The sequence below is a fragment of the Hypanus sabinus genome, chromosome 8, assembly GCF_030144855.1.
Source record: "Hypanus sabinus isolate sHypSab1 chromosome 8, sHypSab1.hap1, whole genome shotgun sequence".
Taxonomy (NCBI): Eukaryota; Metazoa; Chordata; class Chondrichthyes; order Myliobatiformes; family Dasyatidae; genus Hypanus; species Hypanus sabinus.
This window is the reverse complement of record NC_082713.1, coordinates 769,988-782,401: the sequence shown is the minus strand read 5'-3', so window position 1 is coordinate 782,401 and position 12,414 is coordinate 769,988. Positions and strand designations below refer to the sequence as shown.

At 41.5% G+C, this 12,414-nt stretch overlaps 2 protein-coding genes across 6 annotated transcripts in view; one reads left to right on the top strand and one right to left on the bottom strand.

Moving 5' to 3' along the window:
• Positions 1-12,414, top strand: part of mospd1 (motile sperm domain containing 1) — a 97,617-nt gene that overhangs the window by 67,911 nt on the left and 17,292 nt on the right. For 2 of the 5 annotated variants that reach the window (XM_059976654.1, XM_059976653.1), the window contains one exon: positions 3,296-5,538. The exons of 1 other annotated variant lie outside the window; for it this stretch is intronic. In XM_059976654.1, coding sequence (XP_059832637.1) covers positions 3,296-3,327 — 32 coding nt within the window. In that variant the 3' untranslated portion in view covers positions 3,328-5,538. Of the gene's footprint in view, positions 1-3,295; positions 5,539-12,414 lie in introns of those variants that run through there. 2 more of the 5 variants (XR_009513471.1, XR_009513472.1) reach the window with 2 other exon arrangements.
• Positions 11,428-12,414, bottom strand: part of pabir2 (PABIR family member 2) — a 141,454-nt gene continuing 140,467 nt past the window's right edge. The window contains exon 10 of the mRNA XM_059976649.1: positions 11,428-12,411. Within this exon, the coding sequence (XP_059832632.1) occupies positions 12,231-12,411 (181 nt within the window). The 3' untranslated portion in view covers positions 11,428-12,230. The remainder of the gene's footprint in view (positions 12,412-12,414) is intronic.

The window sequence follows — 12,414 nt, the reverse complement described above, 5'->3', positions numbered from 1 at the left end:
AGCCCATTTCACACACTCACCACTCTGCATAAAAAAAACTTGCCCCTGACATCACCTCCATACCTACTTCCAAGCACCTTACAACTGTGCCCTCTCATGCTAGCCATTTCAGCCCTGGGAAAAAGCCTCTGTCTATCCACATGATCAGTGCCTCATCATCTTCTACACCTCTATCAGGTCACTTCTCATCCTCCATCGCTGCAAGGAAAAAAGGCCAAGTTCACTCAACCTATTCTCATAAGGCATGCTCCCCAATCCAGGCAACATCCTTGTAAATCTCCTCTGCACCCTTTCAATAGTATCCACATCCTTCCTGTAGTGAGGTGACCAGAACTGAGCACAGTACTCCAAGTGGCATCTGACCAGGTCCTATGGAGCTGTAACATTACCTTTCAACTCTTAAACTCAATCCCACAGTTTATGAAGGCCAATGCACCATATGCTTTCTGAACCACAGGGTCAATATGCGCAGCACCTTGAGTGTCCTATGGACCGGACCCCAAGATTGCTCTGATTCTCCACACTGCCAAGAGTCTTACCATTAATACTATATTCTGCCATCATATTTGATCTACCAAAATGAACCACCTTACACTTATCTGGGTTGGACTCCACCTGCCAATTCTCAGCCCAGTTTTGCATCCTATGGATGTCACACTGTAACCTCTGACAGCCCTCCACACTATCCACAACACCCCCAACCTTTGTGTCATCAGCAAATTTACTAACCCATCCCTCCAGTTCCTCATTCAGGTCATTTATAAAAATCATGAAGAGTAGGGGTCCCAGAACAGATCCGTGAGGCACACCACTGGTCACCAACCTCCATGCAGAATATGACCCATCTACAACCACTCTTTGCCTTCTGTGGGCAAACCAATTCTGTATCAACAAAGCAAGTTTCCCCTCATATTTCATCTTTTCCTTTTTTATAGCTTTTTTAGTTGCCTTTTGTTGGATTTTAAGTTTCCCAATCATTCAACTTCCCACTCACTTTTGCTACTTTATATGCCCTTCCTTCCTTGGATTTTATGCAGTCCTTAACTTCCTTTGTCAGCCACAGTTGCCTAGCTGTGCCATTTGAGAACAACTTCCTCTGTGGGACTTACTATCCTGCACCTTGTGAACTATTCCCGGAGATGTCAGCCATCTCTGTTCTGCTGTCATCCCCACCTGTATCCTCCTCCAATCCAGCTGGGCAAGCTCCTCTCTCATGCCTCTGTAATTCCCTTTTTTTAAATTGTGATACTGGTAAATTTGACTTATGTTTCTCCCTCTCAAATTGCAGTATGAATTCAATGATATTATGATCACTGCCTCTTAAGGGTTCCTTTCATTAATCTCCCTAATAAGATCTGGGTCATTATACAACACCCAATCTAAGATGACCTTTCCCTAAGTAAACTCAAGCATAAGCTACTCTGAAAAGCCATCTCATAGTCATTCAACAAATTCTCTCTCTTGTGACCCGACACCATTCCCTTACATATTGAAGTCCCCCATTACAATTGTGTCATTACCTTTATTAAATGTCTCTTCCAGGTCCCTTTGCAATCTCAACTGCACATCTTGGCTACAATTTGGAGGCCTATATATGATTTCCATGATGCTTTTTTTTCACTTTTGCAGTTTCTTAACTCCACCAACAAAGATTCAACATTCTCTGACCCTGTGTCCCCTCTCTCTAAAGATGTAATTCCATCTCTTACCAACAGAGCCATACCATTGCCTATGCCTTCCTGCCTGTCCTTTCAATATTTGTCTGCCTGAAGTTCCATCTGCCATTTTCTAGCTGATGCAAGCCATGATAGCTTTCCTCACTGTCCACTACACCCCTAATCTTGGAGTCATGTGCAAATTTACTGATCCAGTCAACCACACCATCATCCAGATCATTGATATAGATGACAGGCAAGCCAATGAGTGGCAGCGGATGGTTGACTCTCAGACTGGACTAGTGATGTGCTGCAGTGATCAGTGCTGGCTCTGTTGTTTTTCATCATTTATATCAACAATCTGAATGACAATGTGGTTAACTGGATCAGCAAATTTGTGGATGACACCAAGATTGGAAGTGAGGTGGACAGTCAGAAGGCTATCACGACTGCAGAGGGTTCTGGATCAGCTGAAAAATGGCAGATAGAATTTAATGCATGCAAGTATGAGGTGTTGCACTTGGGTAGGATGAACCAGGGTAGGTCTTACACAGTGAATGGTAGTGCATCGAGTGTGGTAGAACAAGGGGATGTAACAATACATGTCCATAACTCGTTGAAAGTGGCATCACAGGTAGATAGGGTCTGTCCCTATGCTCCATCCACCAGAAAACATAGGATCTCCCAGCGGCCACCCATTATTCCACTTCCCATTCTGATATGTCTGCTCCACTGTCATGATGAGGCGACATTTAGGTTGGAGAATATAGACCTTATATTTTGTCTGGGTAGCCTCCAACCTGATGGCATGAACATCGATTTCTCAAACTTCTGGTAATGCCCCCCACCTTCAGCATTCCCCACCCCCTTTTCCCTCTCTCATCTCATCTCCTTGCCCATCCATCACCCAAGTGGGGGGGTTCTTCTCCCCCCCCCCACTTCCATGGCCTTCTGTCCTCTGTTAGACTCCCCCCTTCTCCAGCCCTGTATCTCTTTCACCAATCAACTTCCCAACTCTTTACTTCACCCCTCCCACTTCAGGTTTCACCCATCATCTTGTGTTTCTCTCTCCCCACCTTTTAAATCCACTCCTCAGCATTTTTTCTCTAGTCCTGCTGAAGGGTCTTGGTCTGAAATGTCGACTGTACTTTTTTTCATAGATGCTGCCTGGCCTGCTGAGTTCCTCCACCATTTTGTGTGTGTTGCTAGGTCATAAAGAAAGCTTTGGGCATGTTGGCCCTCATAAGTCAATGTGTTGATTACAGAAGATGGTATGTTATGTTGAAGTTGTATAAGATGTTGGTGAGGCCTGTACTTTTCTATGACAATGACTGTTCTAATTGGATGTCCCTCTATTTTAAGGTTGTGCTTCTGGTCCTGGACTCAACCACTATAGGAATCTGATTGTGTAGTGTATCTGGGCTAAAAGAAAGTTTGTGTCAATACACCCTGATGTTCAACCAAGGTTTGTTAAAATAAATTGAGACTTCCTGAATTAGAACCAGCCCTTTCTCCCTCAATCGCACAACACAGTGAATGGGGTCTGCCTTGTACAATTTGACAGATGTTCCTACATGAACTCACAGAGCAGGTTCAGTCTGTAGATGGTGCTAGAGAAAAATGGCTCTGGTTTATTTCAGGCCTGGTGACCATGGTGATACTGCGGACATGACCTGTGGCCAGTTGACTGGAATAAAGGAGGACGAGGGAAGGTTGGAACAGATGTTGCTGCAGGCCAGGCCTGGTCCTGAGGACAATCAATCCTTCGGCAGAGTTGAAGGCGGGTACATGGCGCCATCTCCTGTTCCAAGCTGCATGGATTTATCCGTCTCTTGCATATTTTAATATTTACCAGTTTTGAAGCAAATCTGTAAAAGTGTAGCCTCCTTGTTCCAAACACCATAAGGAAGCTTTCTTTGTTTTACTTGCTCTGATTAGGTTGGATAAAATTTCACACGTGCACACAACTTTTATTAAACAGAACATCATTTGTTACTTTTACTTTAGCTGCAGATTGCTCTGTAATACCTGGACTCTTGGTAAGTGAGATCAGGTGTTAGTCCTTGAACAGTACCCAATGAGAACCCTTCACCAGCATCAGCCACAACAGTCCCAAAACCTGGACAGCACTTTGGTGGTATGAAATTGTCCACACTGTTATAACAGTGGAAACTGCTGCCCACTGATTCTGATGCCACTGTATGTCCTGCACTTTTTATTTCAATGTTTAGTCATCAAATTTTAATTAAGGTGGTCATGAAACAACCCAACAGATTTAAATTGCTAGTCATAATAGCTCAGTGGGTATCTGTATCCCCTCTGAGGTGGAAGATTGAGCTTAAATCCTATTTCACTCTCCCCACACCTGTTATTCCCTGCACTGAACCTGTAGCTTGTCAGAGGGAGCATCAACATTGTTGCCTAACAGAACCTATGCCATCATTCTGAAGACCAGAGTTCCCTGTGTCCTGGTCTATATTTATCCCTCAATCGGCCTCACTTATTCAATTGTTATGACAGTTGCAGAGTGGACTCAATGGGCCAAATGGTCTAATTTACTCCTATATCTTATGACATAGTGGGAGCTTTCTGTGTGCAAATCACTTGTGAAGTCTCCCTGTTGGAAACATTTCTACAGTACTTTATAATCTGTGAATTCTGCATTGGACAAGACTGGTGAATAAGGCAGCAATTCTTCAGCTAGGGCAGTAAATCAAAAGGAAATGTCTTCTTTCTTCATTCACTTCAGGACTGAAGACCCTGTGAAGACCACACTGCTCACTCACGTGGGGCGGTGGGGGGGGAGGAGGAGGAAACGAGGGTGAGTAGATAAACTGAAAGTTGGTGCAGAGCTAGCCCCCATGGTATTTCCATTAGATAGCACAGGCCTATACTGGAACCAGTTACAGTGATTGTGCCCATAGGTGTCGCAGCACTGTACTGGAACAGGCTGCAGTGGATATGCACATAGCTGACGCAAGTCTGTACTGGAATCGGCTGCAGTGATGTGCCCGTCAGCTTTTGGTCAGTGCACCAAGTGCCTTCTGCAGTGAGGCTCAGCTGATGTACTTGCAGACTACCCATTCGTCAGTGAGATCACACTGGCAGCAGTAAGTAAGACATTCACAGTTACCTTACAGTAGAAAGAAGTCCTTCAATTAGATGTTTTAACATGCTGCAACTCTGGTCAAAGGGGGGAAAAGGAGGAGAAGTTTGGCATAAGTCTAATCTGGAGGCAACTGAAATCCCAACCAAAAGTGTTATGTATATCTCATTTCACAAAATACTGCAATCTTTTCATTTGTGGCAGTTAAAATGAGGTCTGAGAGAGTGATATAATGGAATTGTATTTACCAAAGCTAGAAATCTGAGTTGGTAAATAAAATGTTAAAAATTACATGATATCCTATCCACCTGGCTGCCAGTTGCTTCCCGTACTGGGTTCCACCAGCCTTCAGAAACCTACACAGAGCCTAAGTGCAGCACAAGGGCCCTCCATAAGTACTTTCCATCTAATCAGGAAAATTAAATCCAGGCTTTTCTGAAGGGAATACTTCAGAACAATTATATTTTAAAAAACTTGTTTAAAATCTTGTTTAAAGTTATTCTTTTGCATGAGATTGCATAAAGTTTAGAATAATTGGGAGTTAAATTGTAATTGTTACAAATACAACCGGCAGAAGCTGTGCACTAAATGTCCGGAAATAAGTTGCAGGTCAAATCATATTCAGATGTATTGGCCCATCCTGTGATCACACTGTGCAAATCTACATTTTGCAGACTATGGTTAAGAGTCAGAACAGTAAAACACCTTGTAAATGTTTACATCATGATTTATACAATTTATTTAAACATTTTAATAAAGTTATTTTTAGAGAACAGACCACTTTTTTGCTTTGTGCAGAGAGAGAGAGAGAGCACTGTTACTGCAGTTTCTGACCTGAAGTCTGGTTGTATAGCTGGTCAATCAACCTCAGCCTTAATGTTGACTACAGGTGTAATTGGGCAGTGTGGGCTTGGGCTTGGGCTGGATGGGACCATTACCTGACACTAACTCTTAAAATAAAATTAAAACAACTCTGTTAGAGCTGAACCACAAGGACAACGCACCGATTATCTTCCCATCAGCTGCACTAGCCGTTCATCACAGTATGTTAATATTCACTTCCATCCAACAAGACAAATGAATGATACTTCACAATTGGGTAAACTGGCAATTTAGCTAATCCCATCTACCTATTTCTCCATTCTCTGCCTGTTCATGTGCCCATCTGAATGCCTCTTCCACCAACTCTGATGGCAGCCCATTCCAGGCACTTATAGGTCTGCGCAAATCCTGCCCCTCTCACAGACCTATGGTATCTAGTATTTGACATTTCTACCCTGGGTAAAAAGAATGAACAAGTCTCTGAAAAGGATGGAATGTGTAAGTGTATGGATTGGAGGTGGCGGGACTCGTTTTGTGCTCGATGGGTTACAAGATGATTCTAACCCCACCATTCTGTTCAAAACCACCAATGAGTCAACAGATCCACACTCCCATGTAGCTGCTGGTTTTCTGATCATTTTGAAAAGTTCCCTCACCAGCGATGGTAATATCCTGATTGTCAGCTTCACTGTGGTACAAGGACAGTATATTTATAACCCTCCAGATCTTTAACTTCATTCCTGCAATTTGTATTTCTGACTCCTCTGCATCCCAAAAAGAAAAAGTTTACTTACCCTCTCATTGACTTCCCAATACATTCTTGATGTCTAATCTCTTCTTATGCCATGTAATACCAGATTCGGTAATATTCTTCAGTTGACCATTTCAAAGCATTTTAAAATGCTAAAATTACTAATTTATTATTCATTGACATACACATGCCAGAAAGATACCAATACCATGATTTCCTGATCTAGCACATGTACGTTGTCCACAACACTCAATATTTTACACGATATGCATCTGGAGATCGCACATTGTAAGGTTAGTTACGGTAGCTCTATCTATAAGATCCTCATTGAGGGATCAGCAGTGGAAAGGATGAGTAGTTTTAAGTTCCTGGGTGTCAGCATCTCTTAAGATCTCTCCTGGGCTTAACATATTGATGCAATTACAAAGAAGGCAGTTTGAGGGGACTTGTAACGTCACCAAAGATCCTTGCAAATTTCTGCAGATGAATCATGGAGAATATTCAGAGCAGTTGCATCAGCACCTGGTACGGAGAGGCCACTGTACACAACTGGAAAAAGTTGCAAATTCAACCAGTTGCATCATGGGCACTAGCATCCAGGACACCATTGTGGCATCCATCACTAAGGATCCCTACCACCCAGGACGTGCCCTCTTCTCACTACTACCATCAAGGAGGAAGTACAAGAGCCTGAAGACACACTAAACATTTCAGGAACAGTTTCTTCCCTCCACCATCAGATCTCAAAATAGACAATGAACCCATATACACTACCTATCTTTTCACTCTCTTACATACAGTAACTTCAGTGTCTTCAGGAAGGCCTTTGACAAAGTTCCACACAGAAGGTTAGTTAGGAAGGTTCAATCGTTAGGTATTAATATTGAAGTAGTAAAATGGATTCAACAGTGGCTGGATGGGAGATGCCAGAGAGCAGTGGTGGATAACTGTTTGTCAGGTTGGAGGCCGATGACTAGTAGTGTGCCTCAGGGATCTGTACTGGGTCCAATGTTGTTTGTCATATACATTAATGATCTGGGTGATGGGGTGGTAAATTGGATTAGTAAGTATGCAGATGATACTACGGTAGGTGGTGTTGTGGATAATGAAGTAGGTTTTCAAAGTTTGCAGAGAAATTTAGGCCAGTTGGAAGAGTGGGCTGAGCGATGGCAGATGGAGTTTAATGCTGATAAGTGTGAGGTGCTACATTTTGGTAGGAATAATCCAAATAAGACATACATGGTAAATGGTAGGGCATTGAAGAATGCAGTAGGACAGAGTGATCTAGGAATAATGGTGCATAGTTCCCCGAAGGTGGAATCTCATGTGGATAGGGTGGTGAAGAAAGCTTTTGGTTTGTTGGCCTATATAAATCAGAGCATTGAGTATAGGAGTTGGGATGTAATGTTAAAATTGTACAAGGCACTGGTAAGGCCAAATTTGAAGTATTGTGTACAGTTCTGGTCACCGAATTATAGGAAAGATGTCAACAAAATAGAGAGAGTACAGAGAAGATTTACTAGAATGTTACCTGGGTTTCAGCACCTAAGTTACAGGGAAAGATTGAATAAGTTAGGTTTTTATTCTTTGGCGTAGAAAGTTGAGGGGGGACTTGATAGAGGTATTTAAAATTATGAGGGGGTTAGAGTTGACGTAGTCTATACTTTTTCCATTGAGAGTAGGGGAGATTCAAACAACAGGACATGAGTTGAGACTTAGGGGGCAAAAGTTTAAGGGTAACATGAGGGGGTATTTCTTTACTCAGAGAGTGGTAGCTATGTGGAATGAGCTTCCAGTAGAAGTGGTAGAGGCAGGTTCAGTATTGTCATTTAAAGCAAAATTGGATAGGTATATGGACAGGAAAGGAATGGAGGGTTATGGGCTGAGTGTGGGTCAGTGGGATTAGGTGAGAGTAAGCGTTCGGCACAGACTAGAAGGGCCGAGATGGTCTGTTTCTGTGCTGTAATTGTTATATGGTTATTACTTTTTTCAAAACAGTTTTTTTTATATATAGTAATTTATATTTTTATTATGTATCACACTGTACTGCTACTGCAGAAAAAATTTCACGACATATGCTAGTGATATTAAACCTGATTCTGACTGAAGCCTTCAAAACCCCTTCAGTCTGAGAGCTGCATCACACAAACTAGCCATGAGATGACGCTGTAATCCCACACTATCTCATCTGGTAAAGGACCACCTTAGAAACTGGTTTAAAAACAGCCAAAATGCAATCCTTTCTCAAGGTATATGTACTGAATTTCAGTGACTAGCAGACAGTGGTATTTGCAGTGGCTAACAATTCCTTCACCTGGATGATCTGCAGAAAATATCAGTAAAACCAACTTGTAAACAAATCTTCCAAATACATCAGGTATGACATTGGCATCACTGAGTCATGGTTGAAAGATGATCATATTTGGGAGCTTAACTTCCAAGGATACACATTGTATTGAAAGGACAGGCAGGTAGGCATAGGGGGTGGAGTTGTTCTGTTGGTAAAAAAAAATCAAATCATTAGAAAGAGGTGACGGAATCTTTGTGGGTAGAGTCCTGGGTAGGTCTGTAGTCTAGTGTAGTTTTTCTCTGTGTTGTTTTTACGTAGTTCAATGTACTTCTCGTACTGTTTCATGTAGCACCATGGTCCTGAAAAACGTCTTGTTTTTACTGTGTACTGTGCCAGCAGTAATAGTAAAAATCACAATAAAAAGTGACTTGACTTGAAAATGCAAGGGTGAAAAAAAGACCCTGGTGGGAGTTATATATACAGGCCTTCGAACAGTAGCCTGGTCATGGGATACAAATTACAATGGGAAATAGAAAAAGCACATCAAAAAGGCAGTCTTACAATAGCTATGGGGGATTTCGATGTACAGATAGACTGGGAATATCAGATTGGTTTGGATCCCATAAGGGCGAATTTGTAGAGTGCCTATAAGATGGCTTTTTAGAGCAGCTTACAGTTGAGCCTACGATGAGATCAGCTATTCTAGATTGGGTGTTGTGTAATAGAACATAGAATAGTACAGCACATTACAGGCCCTTCAGCCCACAATGTAATGGACCAGATTTGATTAGGGAGTTTAAAGAAAAGGAACACTTATGAAGCAGTGATCATAATATTATAGAATTCACCCTGCAGTTTGAGAGGGAAAGCTGACATCAGTATTACAGCGGAGGTACATGAATTACACTAGACAACAAAGATTTTGCTTCCTGAATACCTTTAGGTGTATCTTATGAATTTTGGGCTACTGATCATGAAAATCACCATGAAATTTCCCTATCATGCACCATTTTTTGAAATCACATTTATTATTTCAATTCATAATTAAAGTCAATTAAAATGTTGCCTACAATGTAAGCTGGAAAGTTTCATATCTTGTCCAGGCATGCTTAGGCAGTGTGGCTGCTGCTTGGCAGGGCAGATTTTAGTAATAATTATTGGGCTCAGGACTGTAAGGATGGAATTTGCTATCACCAGGCACAAAAATTCCTATGAACGATTTTGACATTTGAGGCAGATGCTACCCAGAATAACTGATGCCAAGATTAAGGAAAGCATTTTTGTTAGTCCACAAATCAAACAGGTCATCAACGACAGGCAATTTGAAGAATTTCTAGTGGGACTGAAGAAAATCACATGGAAGGCATTCAAGGAAGTTGAAATTTTTCTCAGCATCTACACTGCACCAGACTACATGCAGCTGGTTGAAAGCATGTTTCAAGCTTATAAAACCATGACATGCAGCATGTCACTAAAGATTCATTTTCTGCATTCCCATTTAGACTTTTTCCCTGCAAATCTTGGTGCTGTAGGTGATGAGCATGCTGAAAGGTTTCACCAGGACATTGCGGTTATGGAGAAAAGATACCAGGGCAACTAGAATCAATCAATGCTGGCAAATTATTGTTGGACACTTAAGTGAGAAGCCTCAGACACTGAGTACAAATGAAAATCATTAACAAAATATTTTTAACTCAGTTGAACTATTGCAAAGCATCAGCACCATTATGCAATTAAGCACATTATATTCAATAAAAGTAAATTTGTTGTTTCTCCAAATTCATATGATACAAGTAGTCTGAAATTATATTTGTGTTTATCTTCAAGCAGTCTATCATAAACGAACAAAATTCTGAGGAAGCAACACTTTTGAAAAAAAATGTGTTGTCCAGTGTTATAAAGGCATGAGAGAGGGGCTCTCCAACTCACTGTTTTGGTTCCAACCTATGCTCACTGTACCATTTATAAAAGTGTCCCTGATACCAGCCATCCATCTGCTCCTGTCCCATTAGCTGCAGCATTGCGGTTGTAAGATTACTAAGGAAGGCAGAGGGATGGGTGAGGGCCCAGGTTCAGACTGCAGCATATTGGTAAGAACTACACTAGAGGTAGAGGGCAAACTAAATCACCAGTGGAGCAACAGGTGAACAGTAATGTAGTGGTAGTGAAGACCTTACATCTCAGGTTAGGGATGGAGCTTGGCCCAGGTATTCCAAGTAAAAGGAAACTTCGTCAATCGTTCCTGCACTGTGAAAAGCAGGTTTATTTTTAATTTCATTTAATGACTTGCATCTGTGACAGGTAAACAGAGCATTCATGTACTATGATGCTTGTTTATACAGAACATTTGCATTGTGCAATTACTTTTAATCTGCAGTCATTGTTTCAGCAACTTTCCACAATCAGCAGCCCAATTCTTCCCTCAGAGGCTCTGACTGAGATAGAAACATTTAAATCTCAGGCCTGGGGATTCAGTCATCTGCCATTTGAAGTTTCTTTGTCAACTCAGCCAGTGCAGAAGTGAGTTAAATATCATTGCTGCAATGTCCATGGGAAAATCTTCACAAAATCAGACGAGAGGTTTGCTACTGAACCATTTCTGTTGGCACATAAATATTTTCAGTCACCGTTCTGGATCAAATGTTCAGAATCTCCACGTTTCTGCAGTTCCTCTTTGTCCAGACAAAAAAGTACATGAATTCCAGTATCTGCAGTCTAGCACCCTGAACAGGGTCAAACAGCTGGTAATTCCACGCTTGGAAAAATAAAACCCACGGATAAACACGGCCAGAGAAGAGTCATATGATTTTAAGTTGTTTTATGGTGAACCCACATAGCTCAATAAACTAATTTATTCCACAAGAAGCAGGTAACTTGTTTAAAGGATTGTGAATTATACACATACCAAGTAATAAGGATTACTGTTGGCTTGGACAGTTGTGAAGCACAATAGGCTGCTCATGCCTCACCTCTGGTATGTTACACTATGCACATCTTTGTTAATACAATAGCAAGGGATACTCCGCAGGAGCTGGCGGACTCTCTGCAAAAGGTGCTTTTGCAACATTCAATAAAAGAAACACAACTAAAATAACCAAGTCTGTACAAAAGAACAAACGGAACTCAGATACCTTCACACTCCCTCTCTCCTACCACTGTCGAAATATAAAGGCTGCAGTTCTTGCCTTTAACTGTGCTTATATAAGAAAAGCACAGAAATCTAGTCAACAATGGCTTAAAAATAAATTCAAGTCAAAACCCTTGACATTTAGTGCTATTCATAAAGAGGTTGCAAGCAAATAATAAGAGCAACCTGATGTTGTACTTAGAATTGACCCTGTGAATGTTAGTTATATGAGAGTATGTGATTCTGCTTGGACTTTAGAGAGACTGTTCACAATCTCTCTGATCCTAAGTTCTGAAGTAAAAGTAAATAAGCAATTTCAGGAAGAAAAAAAAACTCAAAGGAGAAAATATTTTTCTGAATTCCTACAGTCAATTCTTTACACAATGACATATATTAATGGCACTGCACATTTTACACCATATTACTACAGATACACTCTGTCCCAAACTCTGATTCAGACATTCTATTGGCAAACACTGTCACTTTGGTGAACATTCAGGGTCTGCAGTGAAAGACAAGCAGGAGTCAGACGTTGCCACCGGAGTCACTCTCACTGCACTGGAGTTTGCCAGTGAACTTTGGGCCGAGTTACCATTTCTGATGTTCTCATCCAGACAGTCTGTGGAGAGACTGAGAAACACTTCGTCACTCTGCCCCTGACTG